Source organism: Ziziphus jujuba, chromosome 12, assembly GCF_031755915.1.
Source record: "Ziziphus jujuba cultivar Dongzao chromosome 12, ASM3175591v1".
In the NCBI taxonomy this organism is placed as follows: Eukaryota; Viridiplantae; Streptophyta; class Magnoliopsida; order Rosales; family Rhamnaceae; genus Ziziphus; species Ziziphus jujuba.
In genome coordinates, this window is record NC_083390.1 from 16843630 (window position 1) to 16857311 (window position 13682).

A 13682-nucleotide genomic window follows, 5' to 3' on the forward strand; every position below is an offset into this window, starting at 1 on the left:
AACCAAAACGGAAAGAAAATCATTTCGAACTAAATGGATTATAAATTAGGACTAAAATTGATCAGAACATACCAAGATGTAATAATAAAATATGGGCCTTATATTATTATTATTATCTTGTCACTGTGCTCTGATTAAAAAAATAAATAAATAAATAAATCAAAGAATTGTAATTCAGTATCGTTGTTGAAAAAGCTGTCTCAATAAGGACGGTCATGAAGGTGCTAATAATCCTTTTTTCCTTCATAAGTTCGTTTGACAATCGAACCCCAAGGAAGGCACGGGACAAATTCAAGTAGGTTCACAAGATTTCAATCCTACTTTCTTCTCTGATAACCATAATATCATTGACTTGTATTGTCATTCCCTCCACGCTAAAATATTTCATAATAAGTAGAATATAAATTCAGAAGAGAAAAAGGCTGCAATATTTAGAAACCCACAAGAAGGTTTATACCATTATGCTTTTATGCTGTAAGAGTACTTTGCCTCGGCAAGCTGGGAATGGCAATTGTCAACAATAATGATTTCCAACAGGGGCAGGTTTTAGCCGGCAATGCCTCAAACAAATTCTACTAACACCTCAAATTGTCAAATGCAACTGCAATCCAGCAACTTCAAATTTACCTATCAATCAAATATATTAGCTCAACCATTATCTTCTTGCCAAATGGCATGTCCTAAAATTTATTTATTTATTTTCTCTATTGATTTCAAAGCATCTTTTGACTTTATAATGCTATAAGATAAGATATTTGTACATAGTTTTTGTATTCTGGACTCAATTTGTGTCCTTCTTCCTGTCTTTATGTCATTTGATTCACATATTTGTCCTTTTCTATTGTATGGACAAGGGCATTAAAGCCTATAACCTATTTTTTAAATCATCTCTATACAGTTAGGATCTTCCATTCCATCTGTCTAAGGAGAATAATAAAATGCTGTAGGACACCAAAACCAGTCCACTTTATTCCCATAGAATCTTAGAGCAAAGAAATAACCTAAAAAACAGAAGGAGAAAAACAAAAAAGAAAAAAGAAAAAAAGAAAAAAAGAAAAAAAGAAAAAAAGAAAAAAAAAAAAAGATACAAAGATTACTTTTTCAAATGCATAATCAAGCCATAAGAACCAGTCGCCTCAATTTCTCCTAGGACATTCAAAAGACCAAGTTATAAGCAGACTTTCATGACCCAGTTTACACATTAATAATATGAATCAATTCCAATTTGATGTTTATCATCATAAAATAATGCATGTGAATTGGTTGAATGGTCCCAATCAAGAAAACATATAGAAATTAAACTGTTATATCATTGATATTGCCGAATAAGGTGAATATTTTTCTAAAAAATTCATTATTTTAATGCACTAAAGGCCTTTTCTATGTCTTAGTAGTTGGCCGTAACGCCAATAAAGTTGATATATTTGTGTGCTTTGTGTGTACTTGTAGTATATGCAGATCTGTCCCAGGAACGAGACTTATTCATTTGAAACACTATCTGCTTTGAAATAAAATGGCCTCTTTTTCAGTGGAAGAATTTGTTGGGAATGGAGTTCTGAAAGGACTGCTTCCAAAACTGTTAGAAGAAGGCTGGGATGATGTGCCAACCTTGAAGATCATGAACTCAGAAGACATGAATGCAATAAACATGACTCAAGAACAAAAGGTTGGTTCTCCATTCATTAAGAACTCCTTACATATTCTTCCAGTTCTTCAGGTTTCAACCCCAAAGGAAAGGGTATATTCCAATTTTTTTATGGTCAATCTTATATATTATATTTTGAAACATCATTCCCTTCATCTTGAATGTCTAAACTTAAAGTGTTTGATTCCATTTTGCATAGATATAAAAACTGAATGTGTTGCTAAGGAATATTTTTTCTTTACATTAGGATGCACTGGAAATCAGGGCATACCTGCATGAACGTTCTCTGATGCAATATGGAGATAAGTTTGAATCCTCTGGGAAGTCTCTGCCTGAGCTTCTCAGCTTAAGCAGTGGAGATCTGTCCTCCCAATTTGGTATGAAGAGAGGCCATATCGCCCGTTTTATGGATAGAACAAGTGCATGTGCAGACACCTTACCCAAATCGAATGCTCCCCCCTCAACAAAGTTAACCAGCAGACCTTCAAGAAACAACAGCATCTATAAAAGTTATGATTTTGTCTCCCAAAAGATACAAAGTAGAACAAAATCAATTATAAGAAGTAATACAAGTGAAAAATCACTTGAACAATCTTTAGCAGATTTTAAGATTAAAGATGGATACACCTTCAAAGGGATTGTTGCTGCCGAACCAGCCGAGAGTAGATGTGGCTGCATAAAGGCTCCTCCTATAGTTGATAAAGTTGCTCCATATTCTGCAATTGAAAACATCTCAGTTCAGAAATTAACTCCTGAGTACAAGGTTGGGGTAGAGAGTTTAGTGAAATCCAAGGCACCTCCTATGAAAGCTTCAGAATTATGGCGAGAAAAACCGGCTGTGCTCGTTTGCATTCGACGTCCTGGGTAAATTTCTATAACCTACAATATAACATGTAAAATGGGTTTAGTTTGTGTATGTTCTGGTTATATTTACTATAATTCAGTAATAAACCTACAACTGCTAAATCAGACAAGTTTTTAGGCTTCAACAACTATCATGATCATCAGAACAAATTCAAGTGATAAACTAGTGCACAGATTGAATTTTTTTGTTAAAAAATTTCTTTATATGGATATCTAAGTGTAGCATAAACGAAAACATGCCTGCTGTTAATAGGATACTAATAGAAAGGATAAAGAACAAAATGTACAATGACTTGAGCAATATTTAGAAAAGTTGATTTTTCTCTAGGATCCTCTCACCGCTTTAAGGGTTGATCTATTTTACTTAAACATGTTGATTAATTTTGTTTTGTATGTCTATTGAACTCAATCACAGGTGCATCATGTGCAGAGCTGAAGCTCACCAGCTATATGCCAAGAAACCCATATTTGATGCACTGGGAGTTCAATTAATAGCAGTGCTTCATGAGAACATAGATTCAGAGGTATTCAGAATACTCGTTTCAACTCCTTAATCATTCAAAGAAATGGCTGACTTATTGCTGAATGGTGCAGGTAAAAGACTTCTGGCCACGATACTGGGGTGGTGCTGTAATATTTGATCGAGGTATGGGATTCTTCAAAGCCCTTGGTGGTGGGGAACTGCTAAAGGAGAAGTTCCTATCAGGATTCATTTTCAACCCCCGAGCTATAGCAAATTACAGGCGTGCGAAAGCCATGGGAATAAAGCAAAACTTCAAAGGAGAAGGTGAAATTAAAGGTGGACTTTTTATAATGGGGAATGGAAAGAGTGGCATCGCTTACCAGTTTATTGAGAGGAATTTTGGTGATTGGGCACCTCTAGCTGAAGTCATAGAGATTTGTACAAAGTTGCAGGTAAATCTTGTCGATTTTTCTCCTTTATGCTGAGGTTGTTCTCAAGTATAACTTTTATATTGATCAATTCTTTTCTCACCTAATGCAGAACCCACATCAAGGTCAAGGGGTGTGACATTATAATGCAGAGGGAAATTTGAAAATTAATTCTCTATTTTGTATGTATTTTAAATTCAAAATCCTTACACTTCTATACATTTGTCAGCTTGCACTGAGAATTTTGTAATAAATTCATTTAAGAGGTCCAATACTCTTCAGATATCTTCCCTTCATTCAAAAATACATGCCCATTGATGATTATATCTATTCAAGTAAACATTATATCTATTCAAGTAAACATAAAGATAAAATAGAAGTGTAAAAAGCAACACTCAAAAAGATAATATGGTCAGTCTCGCTCATGCACACTGCCCCGGTTATCAGCCCACGAAAAACTTTCGCGTGATATAATGAGGGTTATGAAAGTAGAAAGCCCATATGAATACAAAAAAGGCGGATGTAAGTGTGGGAAATACTCACATCCCTAACGAAAGGTAGGACGAGCCGTACTTTATTAATTGAAGATATTATCATCAAGGCCGTTATTAATTGACACATCTAGAAAGCCTATGCATATCTATATTTCAAATATCAAAATATGATCAATCAATCATCCCCATCTAAAATGACAAACACTGCCACATATGGAAGTGGATGAAGAGTCTAGGGTATCATATGACAGATCTTTTAATATTCAGTAATTATGAATTAAAACAACTAACAGTATTCTATCAAACTAAAGAAAAAAATTAATTAAAAATATTATTTAATTGGAATATAGAACATTAACCTTCAAGTAATAAGTAAACCATTTCAAAATCTTACCTCAATAATTTGTAGTCTGTTACAACATAATCCAACAATTTCCCTACATTAAGCACTCTCAGAGGGGTCGATGGCAAGCACAGGCAGATAAACACAGCATTTGATAGATGATTCCCTTGTACCACTTGGAATAGTTGAATATATTCACCAAAGCTTGGTACTTCAGTTGACAAGATTCTGTTATAGGAGGAAGAAACTAAAGTTCTCTTTTTACAATCCTTGATCTCTAAACACATCATTGTTTAAACCTTACAAAGATATTCTTGAAAATTTGGTTCATGTATAACGACAGTGATGCATTAAATGAATTTCCTGACACCGATAGAGTTCTTTTTGGTCAGTCACCTGATAAATAGGTGGTTTCACAATCATCTCCAAAAGAATTTTGACAGTAATAGAAAATAATCACCAAAAATCCCCACATGAACATGTTCCATCTTTAAATAAATGGAATCGGACAGCGTCTCTTACAAGTATCTCTCTTTTTGTGATCTTAGAGATATATTTAGTGGCATTATGGCAATCACCACAGACCCTAAGGTTTTTAACTACCCTTATGGGAAGGCCAGCTGGAATAAAAATTAACCCAAAGGCAATTGCAAGCTTCTCACTATGATGGTTCAGCATCTTCATCTTCTCTGATTCCTCAACATCATGAAGAACAGAACCCATATCCGGCACATAACCCTCATCTATCATTTTGCAATTTAGTTTCTCCAGCTCAGCATATATCTGATCTGAAAATGGATTTGACCGGTCATCTGCTGAGAAAATGTGCACTCGGCTTTTATATTTGATCCAACTACATCCTGGCTCCTTTCTCACCCCCTTATCTCTCATTCCTCTCCTTAATTTGGCTACATCATCCCATTTCCCATTAGCAGCATAGATGCTTGAGAGCAAGATATAGCTTGCAGGGTTATGGGGCTCTATTTCCAGAAGAAAATCAGCTGCCCATTTTCCAATTTCTACATTATGATGAAGTCTACACGAGCTTAGCAAGGTGGCCCAACCAATAGCATCAGGTTTAAAAGGCATCTTGTTTATAAAGCCTTTTGCTTCTTCTAACCTTCCAGCTCGCCCAAGAAGATCAATCATGCAAGTGTAGTGATCAGAAGTTGGTGTAATTCCATGTTTTTTCACCATTGACTCAAAATATTCATGTCCTTTCTCCACTAGTCCTGCTCTACTGCAAGCTGAAAGAACCCCAATGAAAGTAACCCCATCAGGCTTTAAAGCATTGGCCAACATCTTTTCAAACAAAGCAATAGTCTCACTGGCTTTTCCAAACTGGGCATACCCTGAAACCAATGCAGTCCAGGAGACTTCATCCCTTATGCTCATCTCATTGAACAACCTATTGGAGTCTTCAATGCTTCCGCATTTACCATACAATGTAACAAGTGCATTGGAAACAGTGATGAAAGAAATCAAGCCTGAAACTAGAGCTTGACCATGAAACTGGGCACCCTCTTCTAAGCTTGCTAGGTTCGCACATGAGCTAATTACACTTCCCAGAGTAAAATCGTCTGGTTCAACACCTTCTCTCTGCATTTCACAAAAAATTCTTACAGCTTCTTCGCTATGCCCATTCTGGCCATAACCAACTAGCATTGCAGTCCAAGATACAACGTTTTTCCGGGGCATCCTCTTGAAAACTGTTTCAGCAGATTTTATGCTTTTACACTTGCAATACATGTCAACAAGAGCACTCCCAACATATATGTTATCCCTAGGATAAGTCCTAATAATGTAAGCATGAATTTGTTTGCCTTCTTCCAAGGCCAAGATTCCTCCACATGCCGTCAATACGCTACCAAATGTAAATTGATCCATACCTAAGTCTTCTAATCTCATGTCTCGAAACTTGTTAATCGCTTCTCTTTCCAAACCATTCTGGGTAAGTCCAGTAATCATTGTTGTCCAAGAAATTGAATCTTTTTCTGGCATTCTACGAAACAAACATTCAGAATCTTCTATCAACCCACATCGTAAAAGCCCAGTCAGCATTGTATTAAACATAACCACATTTCTCTCTGCCATCCCATCAAAAACCTTCTTTGCATCATATATCAACCCTGCTTTGGAATACATGTCCACCAAAGGACTACCAACAAACAAGTAGAACTCGAACCCAAATTTCACTATTTGCCCATGCACCTGCCGACCCAAATCAAGACACCCTTTACTCGAAGAAAGTATGACCATAGTAGAGAACGTAATTCGATTCAGATTAACAGGTCCATCTCTTACCATCAGCCTATAAACCTTCACCGAGTCGGCCACTGAACCAAAAGACGCATACCCAGAAATAAGCGCATTCCAAGTGACTCCATCATGACTGGGCATTCGATCAAAGATCTCTTGCATCTCATAAAGGCAACCCGATTTGGAATAAGCGGATAGAATGGTGTTCCATGAGAAAACATTTGGTTGACGCATTTGATCGAACGTACGGCGTGCATACTTTACGCTGCCTAATTTACCGTAGGTGTCAATGAGGTTATTGAAAAGAAAGGTTTCTGGGTATGCCAAGGTTCTGAGTATATGGCAATGGAGTTTCTTTGCCAGTCCTTGATTTCTTCTTTCGCAGCAGAGTTTGAGCAAGCCACTGTAATAGTTAGAGGACCAATACATTTTTCACCTTCAACTAATATTCGGCGGGAAATAACGTTTACAGTTTTTCGAAAATTTTCCCCAAAAAAAATTAAAAAATGAAGAAAATAGAGTCGGCGAAACAGAGAAGACCATATATGGTTTGGTTTGATGCTCACGAGGTTTGTCTAAAATGGTAAAAGCACTTAAAACTGATCCGTTTAAATTAGGGTTGAAAACTGGTACTAGATTGATCCTTTTGGAGTTTTGAAATTGCATCTTTCTTAATGAAGCGTAATTATTAACATAAATATTTGATAATATATTCAACTTTCAAAGCTTTTTTTTTTTTCTTCCTAAATTTTATTTATTTAGTACTATGGATATCAAAAATTTCATTAAATAACGTGGTAAAAATAATGGATAATTGTTTATTGATTAAAGAGATTTTTATAGATAAAATTAAAGTTCAGAATTTTAATATTAATTATTGAATTTAATCAATAGTTAAGCTTAGATTTAAGAGAGTTAAATATTCACATGATCTTCTTCTTTTTTTCTTATTATTATTTTATATTAAATTTTTCCAAATAAATCGAGGTGATTTTGTAGTTTAAGATAAAGATTATTATGGAGAAGAATTATGGGAAGAATGTCTACAATGGTAGAGAGGGTAAAGGACACGTGAGGAGTTTTTGCCAAATTTTACCTCGACCATTGATTAAATTTAACAGTGATTATTAAAATTTTAAACTTTAACTTATCGGATTAAAATTAAAAATCAATATTAAAATTTTAGATTTTATTCTTGAAATCTTGTATAAGAATCTTTTTTTATAATAATTAAGCAAGAAAAAATGTACATAAATAACCAAACTAATAAAATAATACTATATTATTTTGGACATTTCATTTGATAAATTAATTTGTAAGTCTAATATTATATATATATATATTTATATAAAGTAATTGGATTAAGAAAAACATTAGCTAAATAACCTTTTGTCAGTAATTAATTAGCACAATATTATGTGTCCCTGAAAAAAATCTTGTAGATATTAATAAATTAATATTTCCCCCATACGTACCATTCTTATCCTAGATTTATTAAAGTTTTTTTTTTTCTTTTTTTTTTTCTGTACTGCATATTTCATATATAGTTTCTTACATATTTAATATGATTTTCCCAGATTAAATTCCATTTTTATGATTGTAAATAAAAAGAGAAGAAATCTGGGCAGAAGGAAAGGGGCCGTTTGGTAAACTCAAAGATATGAGACGGACAAAAGTTAAAAAGTTTAAAAATGAACCAAAAAAAGGAAATAAATAACATTTAACATTTTGTCAAATATATATTATTAACAAAAACAGCCTCTAAACTCTCCAAAATGAGCAGCAAAAACATGACCATGATTTCCATAGCATTCTTATAACCTACATATCCTTGCCCATTCCATCTGACAGAAACAAAAGAACAAACCTTCATTATCAACTTCCCTCTAATCATTTCCTCTCGAAATCTTTTGTAGTATCAATCTATACACATTTCTTTGTCCCTTCACCTAAGAGGCAAACCATTTCCATCAGACTGTAGAACTTTCATATTGCTGCATATATATATGCATGGCATACAATGTAACATGGCCTGAACAAAAGAGATGATATGTCAGGCCGCACAGCTTCACCTTCCTTCTGAGAATTTTTTTAAGCAAGAGGCTGGTATAACTTGGATCATGAAGTATTATTTTGATGGTATCTTGTCAACCATAGTCCTTGGAAGAGGGAATGTCATGTACTTCGGATATTTTGGCAAGGTTTGCGTATAATATGGCACAAAGTATTGCCGTATGGCATAAAATCTGGGTGAGTGATCAAAGTTCAACTTTCATATGACCTGCTGGCAAAGACCCTGCAAAAATGCAGCAGAACTCCTTAGCTTAAGAACAATTCCAGAACATTTGAATAATGCTTAAATGGAAACCGCGATGAAATAATACCATCCACATCATGGCTACTAGGAGGAGCACTGGTTCCGAAGCTCATCTGTACTACATTGTTGAGCTCATCCTCCCACACATTTGGTAGCTGTAGTTAAAGATATTAAATGAATGGTTAGTTTGTAGCAGAAGAGAGAAGGCTCATTACAAAGCTTAGATTAGATCCACTTAGAATCTGGCATGATGGCATGCTATCCTGACTGTAGATAAATATGACGTGGTGCGCTGTTTTTCTCAGCCAAACGAACTTTTTTTTTACCCCATCAAACAACAAATAAAGAAAAATCTCACAACTCAGGGTTTCATCTTTTCCCATGGACAGGATAACTGCTCTCTACTAGTTAATCATAATTAACATATGTTATTAAAATATAATAAGAGCTACTTTAGTATGAAACAAAGAAGTACTACTATGGTCTCATAATATAGTCTTATCTATAACAATACCTGATTAGGTTCCTTGAATCCCCCAGTTAGAGGTGTCAACTGAGAACTAATGGTTCTCCGAAGTACATCAGAAGAACTCCCAATGCCCGGGTGGCCTGCCTGAATAAGTCCTTGTTGAGATGGATGTAGTGAAGGATAAGACATTGGCATCTCTGGGGAAAATGCTAGTGTAGATGATGGACCAACCCGTGACTGAAGGATCTATACAGAAATATACAATATAGAGGTGAATTACAATATGGAAATATACATAGAAACTTTTTTGCATCATACTGAAATAAACAAATTACTTACGTCTTTTGCAAGGATACAATATGGAAATATACATAGAAACTTTTTTGCATCATACTGAAATAAACAAATTACTTACGTCTTTTGCAAGGAGCCCTTCAATGTTAAAATCTAGTCTCAGATTCACCGTTGCGAGCTTCATCGACAGAAACTGCATGGAAAGAGTTCAGTGTCATATAAAAATACTATTTAACTCAGTAACACCTACATTTCTAACATAATGAAGCAAACAAAATGGATTATTTCCATGAATAGTTTTAGACGGTCACACTAGCAATTGAATCATGTAATTTTAATATCTCTCAAAAGCAAAGATCTTAGAGAATAGTTGCTAGCATGGATAAACTAATTAATAGATCAGTGTTAAGATGAACAAATTGCCAAAAGTTACGGGAATTGAGAATGAGAACCAGAGCACTTGATTAAAATTAAAAAAATTGATGCTGCAGGATACCCAAGATACTTGAGAGCAGTTGTACTTCTCAAATCAAGATTACTTCCATGAATAGTTTTAGATGGCCACACTAGCAATTGAATCATGTAATTTTAATATCTCTCAAAAGCAAAGATCATAGAGACAAAAACCATAGTTGTTAGCAAGGATAAACTTATTGATAGATCAGTGTTAAGAAGCACAAAATGTTACGGAATTCGAGACTGACAACCAGAGCACTTGATTAAAATTAAAAAAAAATTGATGCTGCAGGATACCCGAGATACTTGAGAGCAGTTGTACTTCTCAAATCAAGAATCACATTCTATGGAGGAAAAGTTAAAAACACATAATTTCCATACCTCAACCTGCCGTTGCAACGACTGTACATAATTAATGATTTCGTCTAACATCACTGCCTTACCAGTTACCTGCAAAAACAAATCAATATTCAGGACAACACTACATAAAATTCTGGTAGAATGCATCCTATCACTTCTAAAGCTATTGGTTCAATCAAAATAACCTTGCTGCATCCAGGTACAAGGTCTTGAAGAAACTTCATCCTTTCACTAATCTTTTCCCTTCTGACCTGTAGTTCATGATAAATTAACTCCAGTCCAAATGTAATTAGGAGTGCATAAATTTAATTGAAAACATTCACTTAAAATCATACTCTCTCTGCAAGACTATGGCTGTTTGTTGCGTGCCCTCTTCGAGCTCTAACATGAATATATTCTTCTTTTGGTGGATCTGAAGCTTGGGACCCCTGTTTACTATGTTTTCCAGTAGCCTTGTTTGTGGCTGTACCATGGTTTTGGTCTCCCTTATGTTGAAATTCAGTATTATCCTTTGCTGATTCACCAGGTTGTTGTGAAGCTCCTTTGGCTTGATCAAGATCCATATCCTGTCACAAATTCAGAATCAGAAACATGTATGAGATTAAAGCAGCACAAATTATACACACTAGGGGGAAAAAAATTCGATATGGTAGTTAACCTGTCCATTTCTTTTCCTTTTCTTCGAGCCAAGCCCCTTAGCAGAAGGTTCACCTCCATGACCCTCCAACATGGATGGCTCCTCTTGGCCACCACCACTAAATTCAGCTTCATCAGATTCATTACCAGACCCACCATTACCAACACCTTGTTTTGCTTCGTCATGAGATCTTACTAGGCTCTCACTTTTCCTCTCATTCTTGAGTGGGGCCCCATCGGTAGGCCCATGCTCAACAGTCAAAGAAGCATCTTTTGAAGCTTCACCCACACTCAGCTCATTCTTTTGAGACTGCAAACCAGACACTGGTTTCAATCCATTGCCTCCTAAAATGTCTTGAGCTCCATGCATCATTCCCCCACCTCTTGAGTAAATTCCCATGGATTCAGGAATTGCAAAAGAGTTAACCATGTCACCAAAATTCCCACCATTGAAGCATGAGAACCTTGCGGCACGCTCTATAAAAGCAGAGTCAGCTGGCAACTGGGATAAGCTTTGTGGAAGCACTCCAGGCACATTTGGTAAGAACATACCACCCTTTGACATTGAATTCGGTGGATTCCAATACATATCAAGAGCTCTATCAGTACCATTTCGCCATGAGCCAGGACTGCCTTTTCTAATTCCTAATGTGCTTACAGTGTTCGAATTGCTAGGGACATTCATTTCACAAAAACCCAAGCTTTGTGAATTGGTGGGTTGCTCCCAAAGTGTTGGGCCAAATGAGTCCATCATTGAAGCTGAGGAACAAGAAGAACCAATTAAATCACCCTTGCTAACTGCCATTGAATTTCCAACCGAAACCAAGCCCATAGATGTATTTGTAAGATTTGATCCACCAAATCTCCAGTCTGAAGACATTCCAGGCGAATAGTTCATTGGATCTTCATTCTTATTTTCTAACTCAAATTTATCTCTGTCTCCCATATCCATCTCTCCTTGACAAGAATACCCAAACTAGCCAGCGGTGACTACCTTTACTCTTACAATTCTTTTTCTTGATCAACCAGCACAGCTATCAAAGCCTCCACAATTGACCACCCTTAATTAGAACCTAGTAGCTCAATAACATTAACCAAAGATCAAAACACAGAAGTGAAGATGAACTGAGAAAAAGAAATACTACTTAAATCTCCAAAAAGATAATAACATACTTTACCAACAAGCTTAAAACCAAACCATGAATATTTGAAACTTACAGTTGAAGAAACATTGTATTGGTCTTAAAGAGACTCCACCAAAAGATAAATCCACCCAAAAAGAAAAAGAAATCATGTGACCCAGAAGGTAAACTACCCAAAAAACAATCTTACAAGAAGTAAATAATAGAAACCCACTTCAATTAATAAGCTGAAAATCACTAAAATAAAACCCTTGTACCCAAATAATACTGTACCAAAATGATCACACGTATTTAACAGCTAGCATTTCCCAAAGCCAACACTGAACCTGAAGTACCAAACTTTCTCAAAGGGAAGCTCTCCCAAGACACAGAAACTTAAAAGAGACAGTTCAAAGAAAAGGCATGAAAAAAGTCTGTGGAAGCAGTCAATTAAAACAAGGGGAACTTTGATTTCAGCATATTAAATAACCCCCATTCAAAACCCTAGTCAGAGAAGCAGAGAAAAAAAAAAAAAAAAAAGCTCTGAAACAGAGACGAGAGAGAGAACTAAAAGTGGCAAGAGAAAGATACCCATTACAGACTCTGTGCTACTTTTGGCACTCCGCCTTCCATTCAAGCTTTTTTACTCAGAAAAAAAACTTGTGAGTTTTGGTTTTTGCTTTGTTCAAACCTCTTCCTGTTTTTTAGCTCAGGAAACTCTGTTTGCCCACTGTTATACACCCAATAAAGGGAGTTTTTATATGTAAAAACAAGGTTTTTAACTCTTTGTATAGAGAGAGAGAGAGAGAGAGAGAGAGAGAGAGCAATGGAGAGAGAGAAAACAAGGAAATGGGGGATTTTTGAAAGAGAGTGAAAGAGAAGAGCAATGGCAAAGGCTCTGCATTTATACCCACGCTTACATCAAAAAGAGAGCTGTTGATGATTAACCACCGCCACTGCTACTGTAAAATATTAAAAAGACCCTCCTTTATTAATTTACTTTGGTTTATTAAATTCATTGTTTTATTTTATTATTTATTTTATATTTTTACTTTTTAAATTTGTTACTTTATGTTTAACATTTCGGGCTCTTTTTTTTTTTTTTTTTTTAAACGAAAACAGTATAATTATTATTCCAGTTTGAGCTACCAACTGACATTGCCAACTCTAAGCTAAGGGTTTTTCTTTTATCTTATTTCATTGTCCTTCATTACACCTTGGGAGAAGAGCTTAAGATCTTTAATGGAGGTGGTTTGTTTGGTCAAGAACCCCCAAAATCTAGCTCATTTTCACACTTACTTTATATTCTAATTAATCTGGAGGTTGCATTATTTGTGTGAGAAGATCAATGGGTATCTCTTTCCCTGATAACTTGATCATCTTATCCATTACTTTATGCTCTGTGCTATTTGTTTGCACATGCGAAGGAAAATAAAAAAGGCAAAACCAAAAATTTAAAAAAAAAATTACATTGTTTTCTTACAAAATTATATAACTATCCTTGTTTTTTATTACCACTTTTTTTTTTATATT

At 35.2% G+C, this 13682-nt stretch overlaps 3 protein-coding genes across 11 annotated transcripts; 1 reads left to right on the forward strand and 2 right to left on the reverse strand.

The window, feature by feature from the left end:
- Positions 1–136: 136 nt before the first annotated feature.
- Positions 137–7161, reverse strand: LOC112493156 (putative pentatricopeptide repeat-containing protein At1g68930). Of its 4 annotated transcripts, none has more exons than XM_048463302.2 (7): positions 4289–7161; positions 3353–3503; positions 2953–3190; positions 2443–2524; positions 2273–2361; positions 1917–2127; positions 137–627 (listed from the first exon to the last, which is right to left on the reverse strand). In XM_048463302.2, the coding sequence occupies exon 1, from the start codon at positions 6923–6925 to the stop codon at positions 4694–4696; it is 2232 nt and encodes a 743-aa protein (XP_048319259.2). In that variant the 5' UTR covers positions 6926–7161; the 3' UTR covers positions 137–627; positions 1917–2127; positions 2273–2361; positions 2443–2524; positions 2953–3190; positions 3353–3503; positions 4289–4693. The 4 variants fall into 4 exon arrangements, with proteins under 4 accessions (XP_048319259.2, XP_060669064.1, XP_060669065.1 ...); XM_060813081.1 differs by having other exon boundaries at positions 2953–3193; XM_060813082.1 differs by lacking the exons at positions 2953–3190; positions 3353–3503 and having other exon boundaries at positions 137–374; positions 458–627.
- LOC107429117 (uncharacterized) lies at positions 195–3681 on the forward strand. 4 transcript variants are annotated; one of them, XM_060813085.1, is made up of 5 exons: positions 195–295; positions 1530–1666; positions 1893–2509; positions 2925–3033; positions 3104–3457. In XM_060813085.1, coding segments are annotated over exons 1-5 (1218 nt in total). In that variant the 5' UTR covers positions 195–294. The 4 variants fall into 4 exon arrangements, with proteins under 4 accessions (XP_060669068.1, XP_015895249.3, XP_060669067.1 ...); XM_016039763.4 differs by lacking the exon at positions 195–295 and adding an exon at positions 3513–3681 and having other exon boundaries at positions 634–1666; positions 3104–3424; XM_060813084.1 differs by lacking the exon at positions 195–295 and adding an exon at positions 634–1330 and having other exon boundaries at positions 1450–1666.
- A 1027-nt stretch (positions 7162–8188) lies between the features above and the next one.
- LOC107429134 (transcription factor bHLH49) lies at positions 8189–13027 on the reverse strand. Of its 3 annotated transcripts, none has more exons than XM_048462811.2 (9): positions 12741–13027; positions 11051–12101; positions 10728–10958; positions 10578–10643; positions 10414–10482; positions 9698–9769; positions 9328–9519; positions 8881–8968; positions 8189–8792 (listed from the first exon to the last, which is right to left on the reverse strand). In XM_048462811.2, the coding sequence occupies exons 2-9, from the start codon at positions 11978–11980 to the stop codon at positions 8755–8757; spliced, it is 1686 nt and encodes a 561-aa protein (XP_048318768.2). In that variant the 5' UTR covers positions 11981–12101; positions 12741–13027; the 3' UTR covers positions 8189–8754. The 3 variants fall into 3 exon arrangements, with proteins under 3 accessions (XP_048318768.2, XP_048318767.2, XP_024934325.3); XM_048462810.2 differs by having other exon boundaries at positions 9328–9528; positions 12741–13025; XM_025078557.3 differs by lacking the exon at positions 12741–13027 and adding an exon at positions 12247–12429 and having other exon boundaries at positions 9328–9528.
- Positions 13028–13682: the final 655 nt, after the last annotated feature.